The sequence below is a fragment of the Geotrypetes seraphini genome, chromosome 6, assembly GCF_902459505.1.
Source record: "Geotrypetes seraphini chromosome 6, aGeoSer1.1, whole genome shotgun sequence".
NCBI lineage: Eukaryota > Metazoa > Chordata > Amphibia > Gymnophiona > Dermophiidae > Geotrypetes > Geotrypetes seraphini.
Window position 1 is genome coordinate 34,842,188 of NC_047089.1, and position 14,848 is coordinate 34,857,035.

Consider the following 14,848-nt stretch of genomic DNA (forward strand, 5'->3'; position numbering starts at 1 on the left):
AAGTCATTGCACCCAAAGGTGGACGCAGGAATCGGCACTACATGCAATTCTATAAAGAGCACTCATCCCTGAATAGTGCAAAATGCCAATTTTACCCAGCACCTAATTTTGACACCATTTACTGAATTTGGCCCCATGTGTATATAAAATAGGTGACTAAAGGGTTAAGATTTAAAGGTAGCTTCAAAAAGCTGGGCTTTTAGTCTGGATTTGAATAGGGCCAGACAGAACATAACATACGGACTCAGAAATCTTTTTCAGGTGTTCAATGAAGGAAGACAGAAGTAACAGAGTTTAGAGTTGGTAAGATGATGGTGGAGAAAAATGGTAGGGATGTGTTGGACTACTGGAGTGTTTTGTATGTGAGTTTGGTAAATATTTTATCATGTACATTTCATTATTATTATATTTCTTTATTCATTTTTAAACTTACATCAAGTGTACAGTAAATATCAACCAAATATAATACAACATCACTTGAAAATTTTTCAGTATCATACACCAAGAAGATTTAACCCCCACCCCCTCCCAAATTCATATACAACTAATATATACCACATGAAAATAATATCTTACGACAATCATCTATATATTCTTAATGTACATTTCAAGTACAGGGAGTCCACGGGTTAAGAACAAGTTCTATTTTCTAAACTGTTCTTAAGTTGAATTTATAGGTAACTTGGATCCTGTACAGTACAGAGTCTATAAAAACATTAAAGAAACAGTCCTCAAAATAAAGTCCTCAAAATAAAGTATTGTAGTTTAAATATAAAGAAAAGATAAGAGGTATACATTTACTTTTGTTCTTCATCTGTTCCACTGTTCCCTCCCCACCACCACATCCAACATTTCTCCCTCTCATCTCTGTCTTCCCCATGCATCTGTACCCCACACCTCTCCCACCACCATGTCTAATATTTTTCTCTCCCTCCCCATGCCAAACAATTCACCTCTTTCTTCATTTCCCGATGTGCACCGTCTCTTTCCCTCTCTCAGACACCCATGCCCAACAATTCTCCCTTTCTATTCCCTGCACACCTCAGCATCTCTTTCTATCTCTCCCACCATTCTTCCATCCTATGTCCCAAGTTCATGCTCCCCTAATTCCCTCCCTCCATTGTGTCCCAAGTTCATGATCCCTCCCTCCTTCCTTCCTTCCATCCTTTGTCCGAAGTTTGTGCTCCCTTCCTTCCTTCTGTATCCCAATGTGACCCTGATTCTTCCTTCCTGTGCCAACGTGCCCCCTCTTCCTTCTTTCCTTTCCCAACGCGACCCTCTTCCTCCCTTCCATGTCCCAACATGACCCTTGTCCTTCCCTCCATTCTGTGTCCCAACATAACCCTCATTGTCCTTCGCTCCATTCTGCATCCCAAATTCGTGTTTGCCTCCTCTGGCCGGCTGCCTCCTCCCAGCCACACTCTCTTTGCAAAGTCGTGGCTGCGGTCCTATGCAAAGCCCGTGGCTGACCCAGAAATCTTCCCTCTGGCATCAGAGGGAAGGCTTCCAGGCCAGCCGCTGCTTATGGCTTTGCGAAGAGAAGTGCAGCTGGGAGGAGGCAACCGGCCAGCAGAGGTAAACACCCGCGGGTGGGAGGGAGGCATGAATTTGGGATGCAGAATGGAGGGAAGGATGATAAGGGTTGCGTTGGGACACAGTTGGGAGGAGGAGGGGCATATTGGGACAGGAAGGGAGGAAGAGGGGGCGTGTTGGAACAGGAAGGGAGAGGCAGGATCCCGGTTCATAAGTACGAGTCCAACGTAAGTCGAACATTCTTTTTTGTTTTTTTTTTTTTTTAATTTTTTTTTTTTTTTTTTTTTTTATTTTTTATTTTTTTTTTTTAAATTTTTATTTATAAGTTTTTCATTCTTACATTATTTGAGAAATATAATATACAATAAATTATTACATATCTTAAATATTATCATTAATAATACATCATGTTGAAAATATAATATGATATCACTTATACAATAATATGTATAATATAAATCCCATTCCCTTTTTTATATAATATATTTCATTAATTATTCAAAACCCACCCCATTCATGTATATTTTATTTATCCTTGTGCTAAGAACTTAATCATTAGAATAATTTGTCAATGGTTGCCAAATTTTATTAAAATTAAGAAGATTTCCCTGTTGTAAAGCTATTATTTTTTCCATTTTATAAATATGACAAACAGAATTCCACCAGAATGTGTAATTTAATTTGGTGTAATCTTTCCAATTTTGAGTAATTTGTTGTATGGCGACTCCTGTTAGTATCATTAATAGCTTATTATTATTTGCTGAGATCGGACTCATAGTTCTCATAGCAGTGCCAAATAATATGGTGTCATATGAGAGTCCTACATGATTTTCTAGTAATTTATTAATTTGGGGCCATATTGAATTCCAAAAAGCATTTACATAGGGACAGAAAAAGATTAAATGATCTAACGTCCCTATTTCTAATTTACAATGCCAGCATCTATTAGATCTAGTACTATCTATTTTTTGCAGGCGCGTTGGGGTCCAGAACACTCTATGTAATAAAAACAACCATGTTTGATTCATAGATGCTGACCTTGTAGATCTTAATCTCCAGGACCAAAATCTTGGCCATTGAGATTCAGAAATTTTCTGACCAATCTCAATACTCCAAATATCTCTAAGACCTGTTTTCTTTTTTTTATTTAAAAATCCATATATCATTTTATACCATTTTGCGGCTTGGTGACCCAAAAAATCCGTCTGGAAACATAGAACCTGTAGGCTATATTGATTATTTAGATTTTTCCATTCAGGGAACCCTACCTGAATGGCCTGCTTCAATTGCATCCATTTAAAATATTGTGTTTTATTTAAACCAAATTTGTTTTGCAATTGTGAAAAACTAAGCAGTGAACCTTCTGATATGATATCATTCAATGTTCTTATTCCTGCATTTATCCATTGTTTCCATACGATTTTATATCCGCCAATTCTGATCCTGGAGTTTATCCATATTGATTGATTTAGAGATTTAGCAATAGGTTCTGGTGATAGATTACTGATATATCTCAATGTTTTCCAAGTGTCAAATAAAATTCTGTGGTCTTTGTATCTTTTAGGCATTGTTATAGTTATTAATTGTTCTGGATATAAAGGGAACAGGAGCCGCCATTCTAAATACAGCCAATCTGGTACATTTTCTAAAAGGTCTGGGAGGATCCAATACATACCTTGTCTTAAAATATAGGCTTGATGATACCTATAAAAATTTGGAAAATTTACCCCCCCTTCCATAATTGGTCTTTGTAATGATACTAAAGCGATTCTTGGTCTTTTCCCACACCAAACAAATTTTGTAAGAATATTATTAAGTTTTTTATAAAATGACCCCTGAAAAAATATTGGAATCATACTCATTTGGTAACAAACCACAGGCAATATCATCATTTTAATTGTTTGAATTCTTCCCCACCAAGAAAGATGTAATGGATTCCATTGCTCACACATTTCTGTTATTTTTTTTAATAAAAGTTTTTCATTCTCTTTGACTGTGTCTTCTATTGTATTTTTGATCATAATTCCTAAGTATTTTATACCATCCTCTTTCCAAATGAATGAATATGGGTCAAATAATCCTTTGGTACAATGAACATTTATTGGGAGAATTTCAGATTTATTCCAATTAATTTTATATCCAGAAAAAGTACCATATTTTTCTATTAAATTTAATATACATGGAATAGTAGTTTCCGGTTTTCTTAAATATAATAATATATCATCTGCATATGCAGATAATTTAAATTCAAAACTGGTAAATGATATTCCCTCTATCTCCTTAGTTTTGTTTATTGCAATTAATAAAGGTTCTAGGACAATATCAAAAAGTAAAGGAGACAGAGGGCATCCTTGTCTAACTCCCCTATGCAAGTTAAATCTATTTGATAAATTATTATTAATATATAATCTTGCTCCAGGAGAGCTATACAATGTCTGAATCATTTTAATAAAACCGGATCCTATACCAAACCATTGTAAAGCTTGGTATATAAAATTCCATTCCACTCTGTCAAAAGCTTTTTCTGCATCTAAAGATATTAAAAATGCTGGATCATTTATATTTTTTGCTAAATTTAATGAGTGGAATGCTAATCTAGTATTATTTGATGAGTGTCTTTTAGCAATAAATCCTGTTTGATGTACATCAATAATGAAAGGGAGAGCTTTTGCCAATCTTAATGCTAATACTTTAGCCATTAATTTATTATCCACATTCAATAATGAAATAGGCCTGTAATTTGATACCAGAGTAGGATCTTTGTTTGGTTTTGGTAAGACTATAATTATCGATTCTGCCATAGTACCAGAAATTTTTTCATTCTTTAATTGATATTGATATAGATTTAACAGATGTGGTAATATAATATTTTGGAAAAATTTATAAAATTCAACAGTATACCCATCTCCACCTGGAGCGGATCCAACTCTAAGAGACTTCAATGCTGTTTCTAATTCTTTTAAAGATATAGGTTCTTCTAAACTTCCTTTTATATGATCTGGAATATTTGGTCCAATATATGAATTTAAGAAAGTTAAACCGTCTTGTTCTTTATTTTTATAAGAATTAGAAGTATATAATTCTTTATAAAAATCAAGAAATTGTGTTATAATATCTTTTGTGTTGGTATGTGTATTTCCTTGTATATCTTTAATTGCAATAATCTTAGATTTTCTTTTCTTTGCTTTTAGAAAGTTTGCTAATAATTTCCCCGCTTTATTTGAATTTCCATAAAATTGTACTTGTTTGTTGAAAATGTCTTTTCTCACAATTTGAGAAGAAATTTCATTGTATTTAACTTTTAATTTTAATAATTCTTGTAATGTATTATTTTCCCATTTCTCAATTAATTTATTTTCTAATAATTTAATTTGCTTTCCTATCTCAAAAAATTGTTTTTTTTTTTGTTTGTTAATAAATGTTGAATATGAAATAATATTTCCTCTCATAGTTGCTTTAAAAGCATCCCATAAGATTTCAGCATTAATATCATCTGTTTCATTAAATTGAAAGAATTCTTGCATTTTTATTTTGAAATCTTCAAGAAATTTTGAATCCGCTAATAAATCATTATTAAATCTCCAAATTAAATCTAAGTTTTCAGCATCATAATTTTGAAGATTAATCCACACACCAGCATGATCTGAAATTATAATGGGATCAATTACTGCTTTTAAGATGCGCTGCGCTATATTATTAGAAACAAATATATAGTCAATTCGTGAAAAAGATTTATGGACCTGAGAACAAAAAGAAAATTCCTGATCATTAAAATGAAGAATTCGCCATATATCTACTAAATCACAAGATAGAATCAAATTATCTAAGCCTAATGATTTTATAACTTTACTTGGTTTTTTATCCAATATCGGATCCATTACAGCATTGAAATCCCCTGCTACTATTAAATTAGATGTAGCCAGTGGTAAAAGCAACTGTTGAATTTGTTTAAAAAACTCCATTTGATTCGTATTAGGAGCATATAAATTGAATAAATTCAGGGTAGTATTTCCCAGAACCATTTCGACATGTACCCATCTTCCTAAGGGATCATAATTAATTAATTTAAAATCTGCATTACATTTTTTATTTATTAAAACAGCCACTCCAGCCTTTTTCTTTAAAGCCGGTGCAAATAAACATTTAGAAATAAAACCTCCAGATAATTTTTTTGATTCAATTTCCGATAGATGAGTTTCTTGAATAAAGTAAATGTCCGCATTTTGATTTTTAAGGAACGATAACAATTTCTTCTTCTTAATAGGATGATTTAAACCATTGACATTCAGTGAATACATTTTTAGATCCATCTAATTAATAATTATATTTATCCAATTTTTATCAAGTATTCTATGATTATTTACATGATTAGTTCCCAGCACATTCATTATGAATTTATCCCCTATCCCACCCATTATTTTCCCTCCCTTCCCACCCTTTATCTTATTCTGATTTGGAACACGCATTGGTCATGCAAAACCTACAACTCCATCTCCAGGCAACTAATAATTCATTATAATATTTAAAAACATATTTTTGAATTCAATACATTCTTTATACTTCTACCCTTATATTCTTAAAAATTATATTCATTTAATCTATAAAATTTTATAAATTTACTGAAATTTATATATATTTGAATCATAAATTATATTCAATATGCATACATGTAATATAATATTCTTAATAGATAAACATATTTTAAATGTAGCTCTTATTCTCTATATATATATCTATATATCTTCATATAAATTAAGTAAATCCATTTTTAATATAAATATATAATATTAATCTTAATAATAATGCATTTCAATCATTTTCATAAATCATCTTCATATTAAATTAGTTTGAATGAATATTGATTAAAATATACATTTTATGTCAATACATAAGTTTTATAATAAATTCATATTTTATTAAATATCTATCATTCATTTACTTATTTTCTTATTTATCATAATAAGTTATTATGACTGAAAAATCAAATAAAATAAAATTAAATATTTATTAGACATCTATTTTTTTTTAATTATTTCTGTAAATACTCAACTACTTTTCTTGTATATATTTCATAAAATTATAATTTCTTTATACATAGTTAAAATATTGATTTTGTAATAAATTAATATATTTCATTAGTAAATCTTATTCTCAATATATCAATTACAAATTTTTTTCAATATTTAATGATAATTTCTTTGTAACTCATTTCATTATTACTTAATCTTAATAATTTAATATGGTATATAATTGAATGTATTATCAAATTTGATTAAAACTTGTATTTTATATATAATTTTTTATTTATATTTTGATATTAAAATTTTTTTTATATATATTTTTTTTTTTTTTTTTTTTTTTTTTTTTAATATAATAATAATTAGTGATATTAATAATTGTGGATGCTGATTTTTAAATACTATTATATTATTGCATCCATTATTCCAATATATACTATTTCCAGTTAATAACATTTCTTATGTCCTAAAAAATTTTTTTTTTTTTTTTTTTTTTTTTTTTTTAATAATCTTCTTTATATTCATTTTTTTCCATCTTCATTCTTCTTTCTTCTTTTTTCTTTCTTCTTTCTTCAGCTGAATTGTTCTGTTTTTTATATAAATTTAGGATCTTTTTGTGTCAGAAATTCTTTCAGTTTTGCCGGGTCTTGAAAATATATGGATTTATTTCCACTGGATATTCTCATAGTGGATGGATAATATAGACCATATATGTATCCTTTTTCCTTCAGCTGCTGTCTGTATGTGAGGAATTGTTTTCTTATGTTAGCAGTATATTTCGCAAAATCCGGTACTAAAATCAGTTTTGATCCTTTATAATTCAAGTTTTTATTTGCTTTTGCCATTTTTAATATTTCTTGAGCTTGTTGATACCGTAGCACCTTGAATATCAAAGGTCTTGGAGCAGGCTGGTTTACAGGCTTTCTTGTGGGAATTCTGTGGGCTCTTTCAATTTCTAACGGCCATTTTGAATTAAGTTGAAGCAGTTTAGGTAACAGATTTTCCAGGAATTGTACTGGATCTTCTCCTTCAATATTTTCAGCCAGCCCCAAAATTCTGATGTTCTTCCTTTTTCCTCGGTTTTCCATGTCCACCATTTGATTTTTTAAAGCTGTTATTTCTTTTTTATCATTTTCATATTCCTGTGTGAAAGATTCAAACCTCTCCACTTTTTCTTCCAGCACTGTCATTCTCAGTCTCTCAGTTTGGATTTCTAGTTTCATGTTAAGAAGCTCTTCTTTTACTTCAGATATTTTATTTGAGTTTTCAGTTAGCATTAGTTTTATTTTATACAGTTCAGTCATTATATCAGCCTTTTCAGTGAGTTCTTCAGTCTCCATCGGGAACGGCACACTCGATGGTGACAGGGGAGTAACTTTTGTTCTTTTTGCTGAGATACCTGATGTCGAAGGTTTCTCAGCTTTCCCCTGCTTCATATTCGCCATTTCCGATATTGTTTTTAGCGTTTTTAATCGCGATTTGAAAAAAGTAAAAGTATTAAATTTGTTCCGTTTGTTGCCTGGATACGGGAGCGCTGCAGTTAGGCTGCCATATCGTGCGCGCTCCAAGCCACGCCCCCAAGTCGAACATTCTTAATCCACAGACTGCGTGTAGTTCAAAATTTGTTAGCTCGATTCTTATGTAAGGTTCTCTGGAGAAGAAGAGTGTCTCCTTTGCTTAGACAGTTATATTGATTACCAATGCGGGAAAGATATGTTTTTAAATTGCTAAGACTGAAAACTACATTATTTGTATAAGCATTTCAATAAATGCTTTTTTCCAGGATTTAAAAAAAAAAATTGTTAAGGCTGTTTGTGATGATTAGCTATGGTTGCTGCCATCTTGATAGTGCAGCATGGGCCTGATTCTATAAATGGTGCCTAACTCAGTAGGTACCTAAGAAAACAACATCTACCACATATCATTCAAACTGTGGCACTGTTTGTAGAATTGTGCCTAGTGGTGTGTAAATCAAGTTAAGTGCAAGTAGGTGTCTACAATTTAAGCACTGGTATATTAAGCCAAGGTTTTCTTGGCCTAAAATACTGGAACCTAACCTGATCCATGTCCAAACTCCACCCCTAACCATGCCTCCTTTTCGGGTAGGTGCCTCGGTGTAGATACCTACATCTTGTCTACTGAGTTAGGTGCCTACTGGGAAATTAATTTTTTTAATTGTCTTTTAATCATTTTTTAATGACACTTTCAATTATCATGCCAATTAACCAAGTAAAAACAAGTTAAGTTAGGCACTCTGATTTAGCCGCCTTCCGGCGGGTGCCATATATAGAATCAGGGCCCCTATGCCTACACATCCTCTTAAGTCCTTCTCTAGAGGGCATTCAGTGCTTCTTAATGCAGCTGTAATGAGGACATTTTAGAGTGAACTGGAGGGGAGGAGTTGATGAACTTGGAGGGGAGGAGTTTGGCTTAAGGTTTTGAAAAGCAGTGAAAGGGCTGCTGTTCCCTTTATATTAAGTTACCTAAGGTTTTTCATGTTTTATGATTGTACACTTTCTTGATTGACATTTTGTGTTGCTAACGAAAGGGCATATACATTTATATCAATCAATAAATAATAGATCATTCACAGCCACCATCAAGCCATGATATGAGAAAGGCCTTGATAAGGTTTGCAGGAATGAAAAGCTAAACACATTTCTTGACAGTGAAGTTGTCATAGTGACAGAAAGCCAGAGCGAAGCACTTGAGATACATGATCCTGGAACGTAAGCTGTGAATCGAAAATAACGCCCAAAAATCGAAATGATTGAACTGGTTGAAATTTAAACCAAATAAATGAGAAACCAATGATAGTTCTGGAAGGAATGTGGTCATCCAGCATACCACTGTTTTTTCTGGATTCAAAATTAGCTTATTAGTACATAGCCAATCGGCTACTGCAAAAAGACAATCTTGTAATGGCATGGCAGAACATTTTCAAAATTTGCAGCTGCCTCTTTGAAGTTCTGCTAGCTTGAATATTTTGAAAGTTCATTCTTCTGCTTTGGCTCTGGGGCCTGCACACACAAATGGAGCTCAGCCATTGAATCCATACAAACTGGTAATGAAAGCAAAGGTATAGCAATGGAAGGTAGGGTTGGAGCAGCGGCAAAACATTTGCAGCAATAAACCAAGATTCCAGACTCACCTGAAGTTGCCTTCAATACAGTGCAAATACAATACAGTGCAGTACAATATAATTTAATAGCTTATATACCACAGAATGCCAAACAAATGGGTCACTGTGGTTTAAAATAATACAAAAATACAGGCAGGTCCTGGGAATTACATTAAGCACAGTTAAAAACTTAAGAATTTATTAAATAAGAAAACTGATCACCAAAATATTGTTTAAAGATATATGTTTTCAATTGTTTTATAGAACTCACATAGTCAGAGTTCAGCTTAAGCGCTAAAGTTAAAGAGTTCCAAATTCTTGCCGCTTGATATGAATGCAAGTAAGAATAGAACAATTTATATTTTACATTCATTGTAGATGGAAAATATAGGATCATTTGGTTTACAATATGTTGTGTCTTTGGAGAAGAAGGCAAATAAGCTAATGGCAGCAAATAGGGAGGCACCAAGCCATGAATAATTCTAAATAACACATAAGCTTGCCTTGGTAATCAATTTAAAGACTTCAAAAGAAGAGTAGCTGGTTCCCATTTTTGCATATTACAAATAAATCTATTGGAAACATTTTGCATTGTCTGAAGTAGTTTCCTTATTTTTTTTCAAGCTATCTTGCATAAATTACATTACAATAATCCAACTGAGTAGTAATGCAGGCTTGTAATATTGTTTTAAGATGTTCAAAATGAAGATATTTTCTAACTAGTTTTTTAGCCCGTTATATTAACGGGTGCTAGAATAGATGTGTGTAGACTTAGGCATTTCTTTCTTTTTGTCTCTCTCCCTGCCCCCTTTCTTTCTGTCTCTTTCCCTGGCCCCCTGTCTGTCTTTCTTTCTTTCTGTCGCTCTCCCTTCCCCCTGTCTGTCTTTCTTTCTTTCTGTCCTCTCATTCTTTCAGCTGTAAGGAATATTTCTCCCATCCGCTCCTCTTCTGAAAGGAAGACTCGCCTCCCCCTCCTTTCTGTCCTGTTACAAATCTGAACTATCAGTACTCAAGAACTTCAGAGCCCCTCAGCCTCTCTCTTCAGGGTTGATTTACTTCACAATCTCCCTGAGGACATTTGGAGCACATTCCAGTCCTGTCTGTCAGCCCCTCCTCCACAAAGTTTCTTCTCTTACCCAGAAATCTGCAGCACTGTGAAACTTCATCCCTCTCTTCAGTACATCAATAGAGGAACCTCCGCTTTACATGCCGAGGGCTAAGGGCCTCGCCTCCCACCCCTGGACAGCCACAGCGCCCGCCCACCTACCAGTGTCGCACTCCCAGCCGGAGCTTCTGTGCACTGTCGCCCCAGCCAATCGTCGGCCGCCTTGGTCTGGGCCATTCTGCGGCGCTAGGCGGGCGCAGCCTATGCTGCTGTCACGCCAACCCGCCACCGAGCTGTCTTTCCTTCTCTGCCTGCAGGGACCGCCGAGGCCTGGGTGCAGCGGGGAAGGGGGGTCTTGCCTGGCCAGGGCCGGCTGAATCCCGGGCCTGCTCTCCTTCCCCTAAGTCCCTGCCCCTCACTCCGCATCATCTAGCACATGCGCACTCTTGCTGCCACATCCTGACAGATCAGGGATCAGAGAACACATGGCGAGAGTGCGCATGCGCGCGTAGCGTTTTATTTATTATAGATTCTGCAAAACTATTAAGTTTCCAAAAGGTTTTTTTTCTTAAAAGATTAACTTGAGGTTCCAGAGATAGTGTAGAACCTATTGTTACACCTAAGATTTTTGATTGGATTTGATAGAAAATGGTCAGACTCATGAAAATAAGTTGTTGGTTACTAACAAGAGAAGTGATTTGGGAAGTCACATTATTTGTCATATTCCCTACTCATGCTCTAATCTGGAGACTACTGCAGCAGGTAGAGGGAGTACATGTCAGCAAATGTTCGCATTGAAACAGGTGTCATGTTAGTCAGGCCCTCACATTTCCTGTCTGTAAAACTGCAGAACTAAACCATAGTGTCTCAAAATAGGTCAGGGGTTTTAAACAAGTAGTGGTTTCCAATACTGAGGGAGCTCAAGCATTCAAAGAGCTGGCACCTATCCATCTTAATAGTATCAGGAATGGTGTGTGGAAGTAAAATATGGAAGGGTTAGGAAATTCAACCATGTATCCCCTTTGCTGGAAAGACTCCACTGACTGCCTGTCTGTTTCAGGATTCAATTTAAATGTGCTTGTATCGTTTTGAAACTCTTGTTTGGTATTTTCACTCCTTTGGTTCCGTTAATCTTTAACGCTCAAAGATCTTGTCTCTCGTGAAATATACAAAGATTGAAACTCTCTTTCCCTTCTTTTAAGGGAATTAGATCTAAAGGAAAACTGATGAATTCTTACATGTTTAAATTAACGGAGGTTTGGAATTCAATCCCATTTATGATAAGAGACCTGAACTCTCTTGAATTATTTCGTAAAGCACTAAAAACCTTTTTATTTTCTAAGTATTTAGCAATTTGCTTTGTTTAAATTTCTTTTTTACTTGTATATTTAGGTTTATCTAATTTTTTTATGGGTTTTTTTTTGTTGTTGTTGTTTTATTATTACTGATTCACCTTATGATTGTTAACCGAGTCGAGCTTAATTTTTTTGAAGATGAAGGTCTATAAAGTTAAAGTTTAGTTTAGTAAAAAGCTGATTTACATGTGTAAATCAGCTTATGTGTATAAGCATTTGAGTCAGTATTCAAAACTATTTATCTGGATAATGGCAACTTTTATCTGGACAAATGGGTTAGCTTAATCCACAAATATTAAGTTACACTGTCCAGACCGTGCCACTGAATATCCATAGAGACTGCTTTGGTGCTATTCAAAGAGTGCTGGATTTCCACAAATATTACAATGGGTCATCAATTTAATCATGGGAGTTAATTGAAAATCATAATCCAAACCCAGCACGTAATGCAAATTGTTTTGGGGCATGGAGTGAAAGCAACAGTATTAATCCTACTGACCAGATAATTGTCTTAATGAAGTTAACACATCAAAAAGAGGACATCCTTGCTAGTTCTAGTCGATCATTGTTTTATCCAGATATTCAGAACCAGCCACTATCTGGATTTTGGCACTGAATGTCTGGATTTTATTTGATCACCATGGCTGGCATTTTAAAAACCCAACCTTGTCAGCTCATTTTTGGACAGAATAAGTTTACAAAAAGACTCTGCTGATATATGTATGCATCTGACACAAAAATATTTTAAAGGGACATGTTCTGATATGGGTAGACTTTAAAATTAGATCTTTATATCCTGTTTTGTAAAGCAGACATGGTTCAAAAATTATCCCCATTGGCTTTTACGCTTAGTCCAAGGCATGCATACACTGCTTGTTTGGATCTAGGATTTGGAGGAATGATTGAGGGAGGAGTTATGTATGTATTTTTTATTATTATTATAAAAACATTTACCCTGCCTTCCTGGATGACCATCAAAGCAGTGTACAATCTTCTCTGATGCTCAAAACTACCTCAGGCAGAAAAATACTGAGTTTTGGAGTATGGCTCCATAATTGACTCCCCTTTGCAAATTCTTCAACTTAAACATGTATGGTACTATCATGATTCTATAAAAGTTAGGTGCACTATATAGAATCAGGTTTAGGCATCACTAGGCATCCTAATTATAGGCACACCATATTTATGCCAGGGATTTCTTTGTCTAAATACCTGTGCCTTGGTCACAAAGAGGCACCTAACTCGAAAACATACCTACAATCTGCCCCCTAACCACACCCACTTTTAGGTAGGTGATTTGGACTAGGCACCTACATTTTATAGAACCATGGTTTAAGAGTTAGGCCCCTAACTTTCAATTAAGTCTAATTAAAGCCAAATTAGAGGTGTTAAATTCCAGTTATCAGTACCGATTAAGCCTTTAATTGGCAGATGGTGAAAACAGCTGCTTTACATAACTTGATGTTGAATGAGAGCAACAGTGCCAAGTAACAGGTGTTTGGAGATGCAGATCTCTCATAAGAGCCATAGAAACACATGTTGCTTCTGAGCAACAATGCCAAATAAAGGGTTAATCAAAAGTTAAAAGAGGATAGATTCCGTACAAACGTAAGGAAGTTCTTCTTGACTCAGAGAGTGGTGGAAAATTGGAACGCTCTTCCGGAGGTTGTTATAGGGGAAAACACCCTCCAGGGATTCAAGACAAGGTTAGACAAGTTCCTGAAGAACCAGAACATACGCAGGTAAGGCTAGACTCAATCAGGCCACTAGTCTTTGACCTAAGGGCCGCCACGTGAGCAGACTGCTGGGCACGATGGACCACTGGTCTGACCCAGCAGCGGCAATTCTTATGTTCTTATGTAATTAGGTGCCTATATATGCTAGGCGCACTGATGAAGGTGTCTAACTTTAGTCGGAATATATATAATTTGCCAGTATGTGCTTTCACTCTTTTTAAAAAATATTTTTATCTAAAATGACTGTTCTGCTGTACATGCCTTCAAATACATATATGTTTTACAAAATCTTATCCAAAGTCTCAGTCCATGGAACCTTTTGTATTTCACATCGAAAAGTATGAGCATCCTGACTTAGATGTCCCTTTTCTGACCTAGAAAATCTATACAAAATTAGAACTTATAATCCTCATGAAGTTGTAAAATGTTTTCTCCAAATTAATCTTTTTTAGCATTTCCAATCAACAAACTACATCAAAGAAAAGAATAGTCCTATTGTTTCCTCCTTCTTTTCCTAGGCACCTCCTGGCCTGAAGAAGAATCTTATGAGGACATATGAATCTTGGACTCCTGAACAGATTAGTAAGAATGAGCTGTTGTCTCGAGCTCAAGCTCTCTTTAGTTTAGCGTGGTTTCATGCTGCTTGCCAAGAAAGAAGAAATTATATCCCTCAGGTAAGCCTCTTCGTTTTTGCATATATTCATTTGAACCTTGTGCTTGCAAGGTTTGTCAAACAAATCCTGATATTGCAATGGTCAGTTAAAGAAAATATTGTAATTGATAACAGCAATGGGGGTTGTTTAAGAAGTATCTCCACAGGCAGCTAGTAAGGGGTAGGGCGGAGGTGTGGACCGCCCTAGGCACTGTCTTAGTGGGGGTGCCAGTACCTCTCCGCCCCCTCCCAGTCCTACCATGCCACTATTCCACCATACATGCCTAACTTTTCACCGGCATGAGTAGCACAGCCAACCTACTGCTTG

At 34.7% G+C, this 14,848-nt stretch overlaps 1 protein-coding gene across 3 annotated transcripts in view; it reads left to right on the forward strand.

Moving 5' to 3' along the window:
- DYNC2H1 (dynein cytoplasmic 2 heavy chain 1) overlaps positions 1–14,848 on the forward strand; it is a 499,560-nt gene that overhangs the window by 399,731 nt on the left and 84,981 nt on the right. For all 3 annotated transcript variants that reach the window (XM_033947955.1, XM_033947953.1, XM_033947954.1), the window contains one exon: positions 14,387–14,542. In XM_033947955.1, the coding sequence (XP_033803846.1) occupies positions 14,387–14,542 (156 nt within the window). The remainder of the gene's footprint in view (positions 1–14,386; positions 14,543–14,848) is intronic.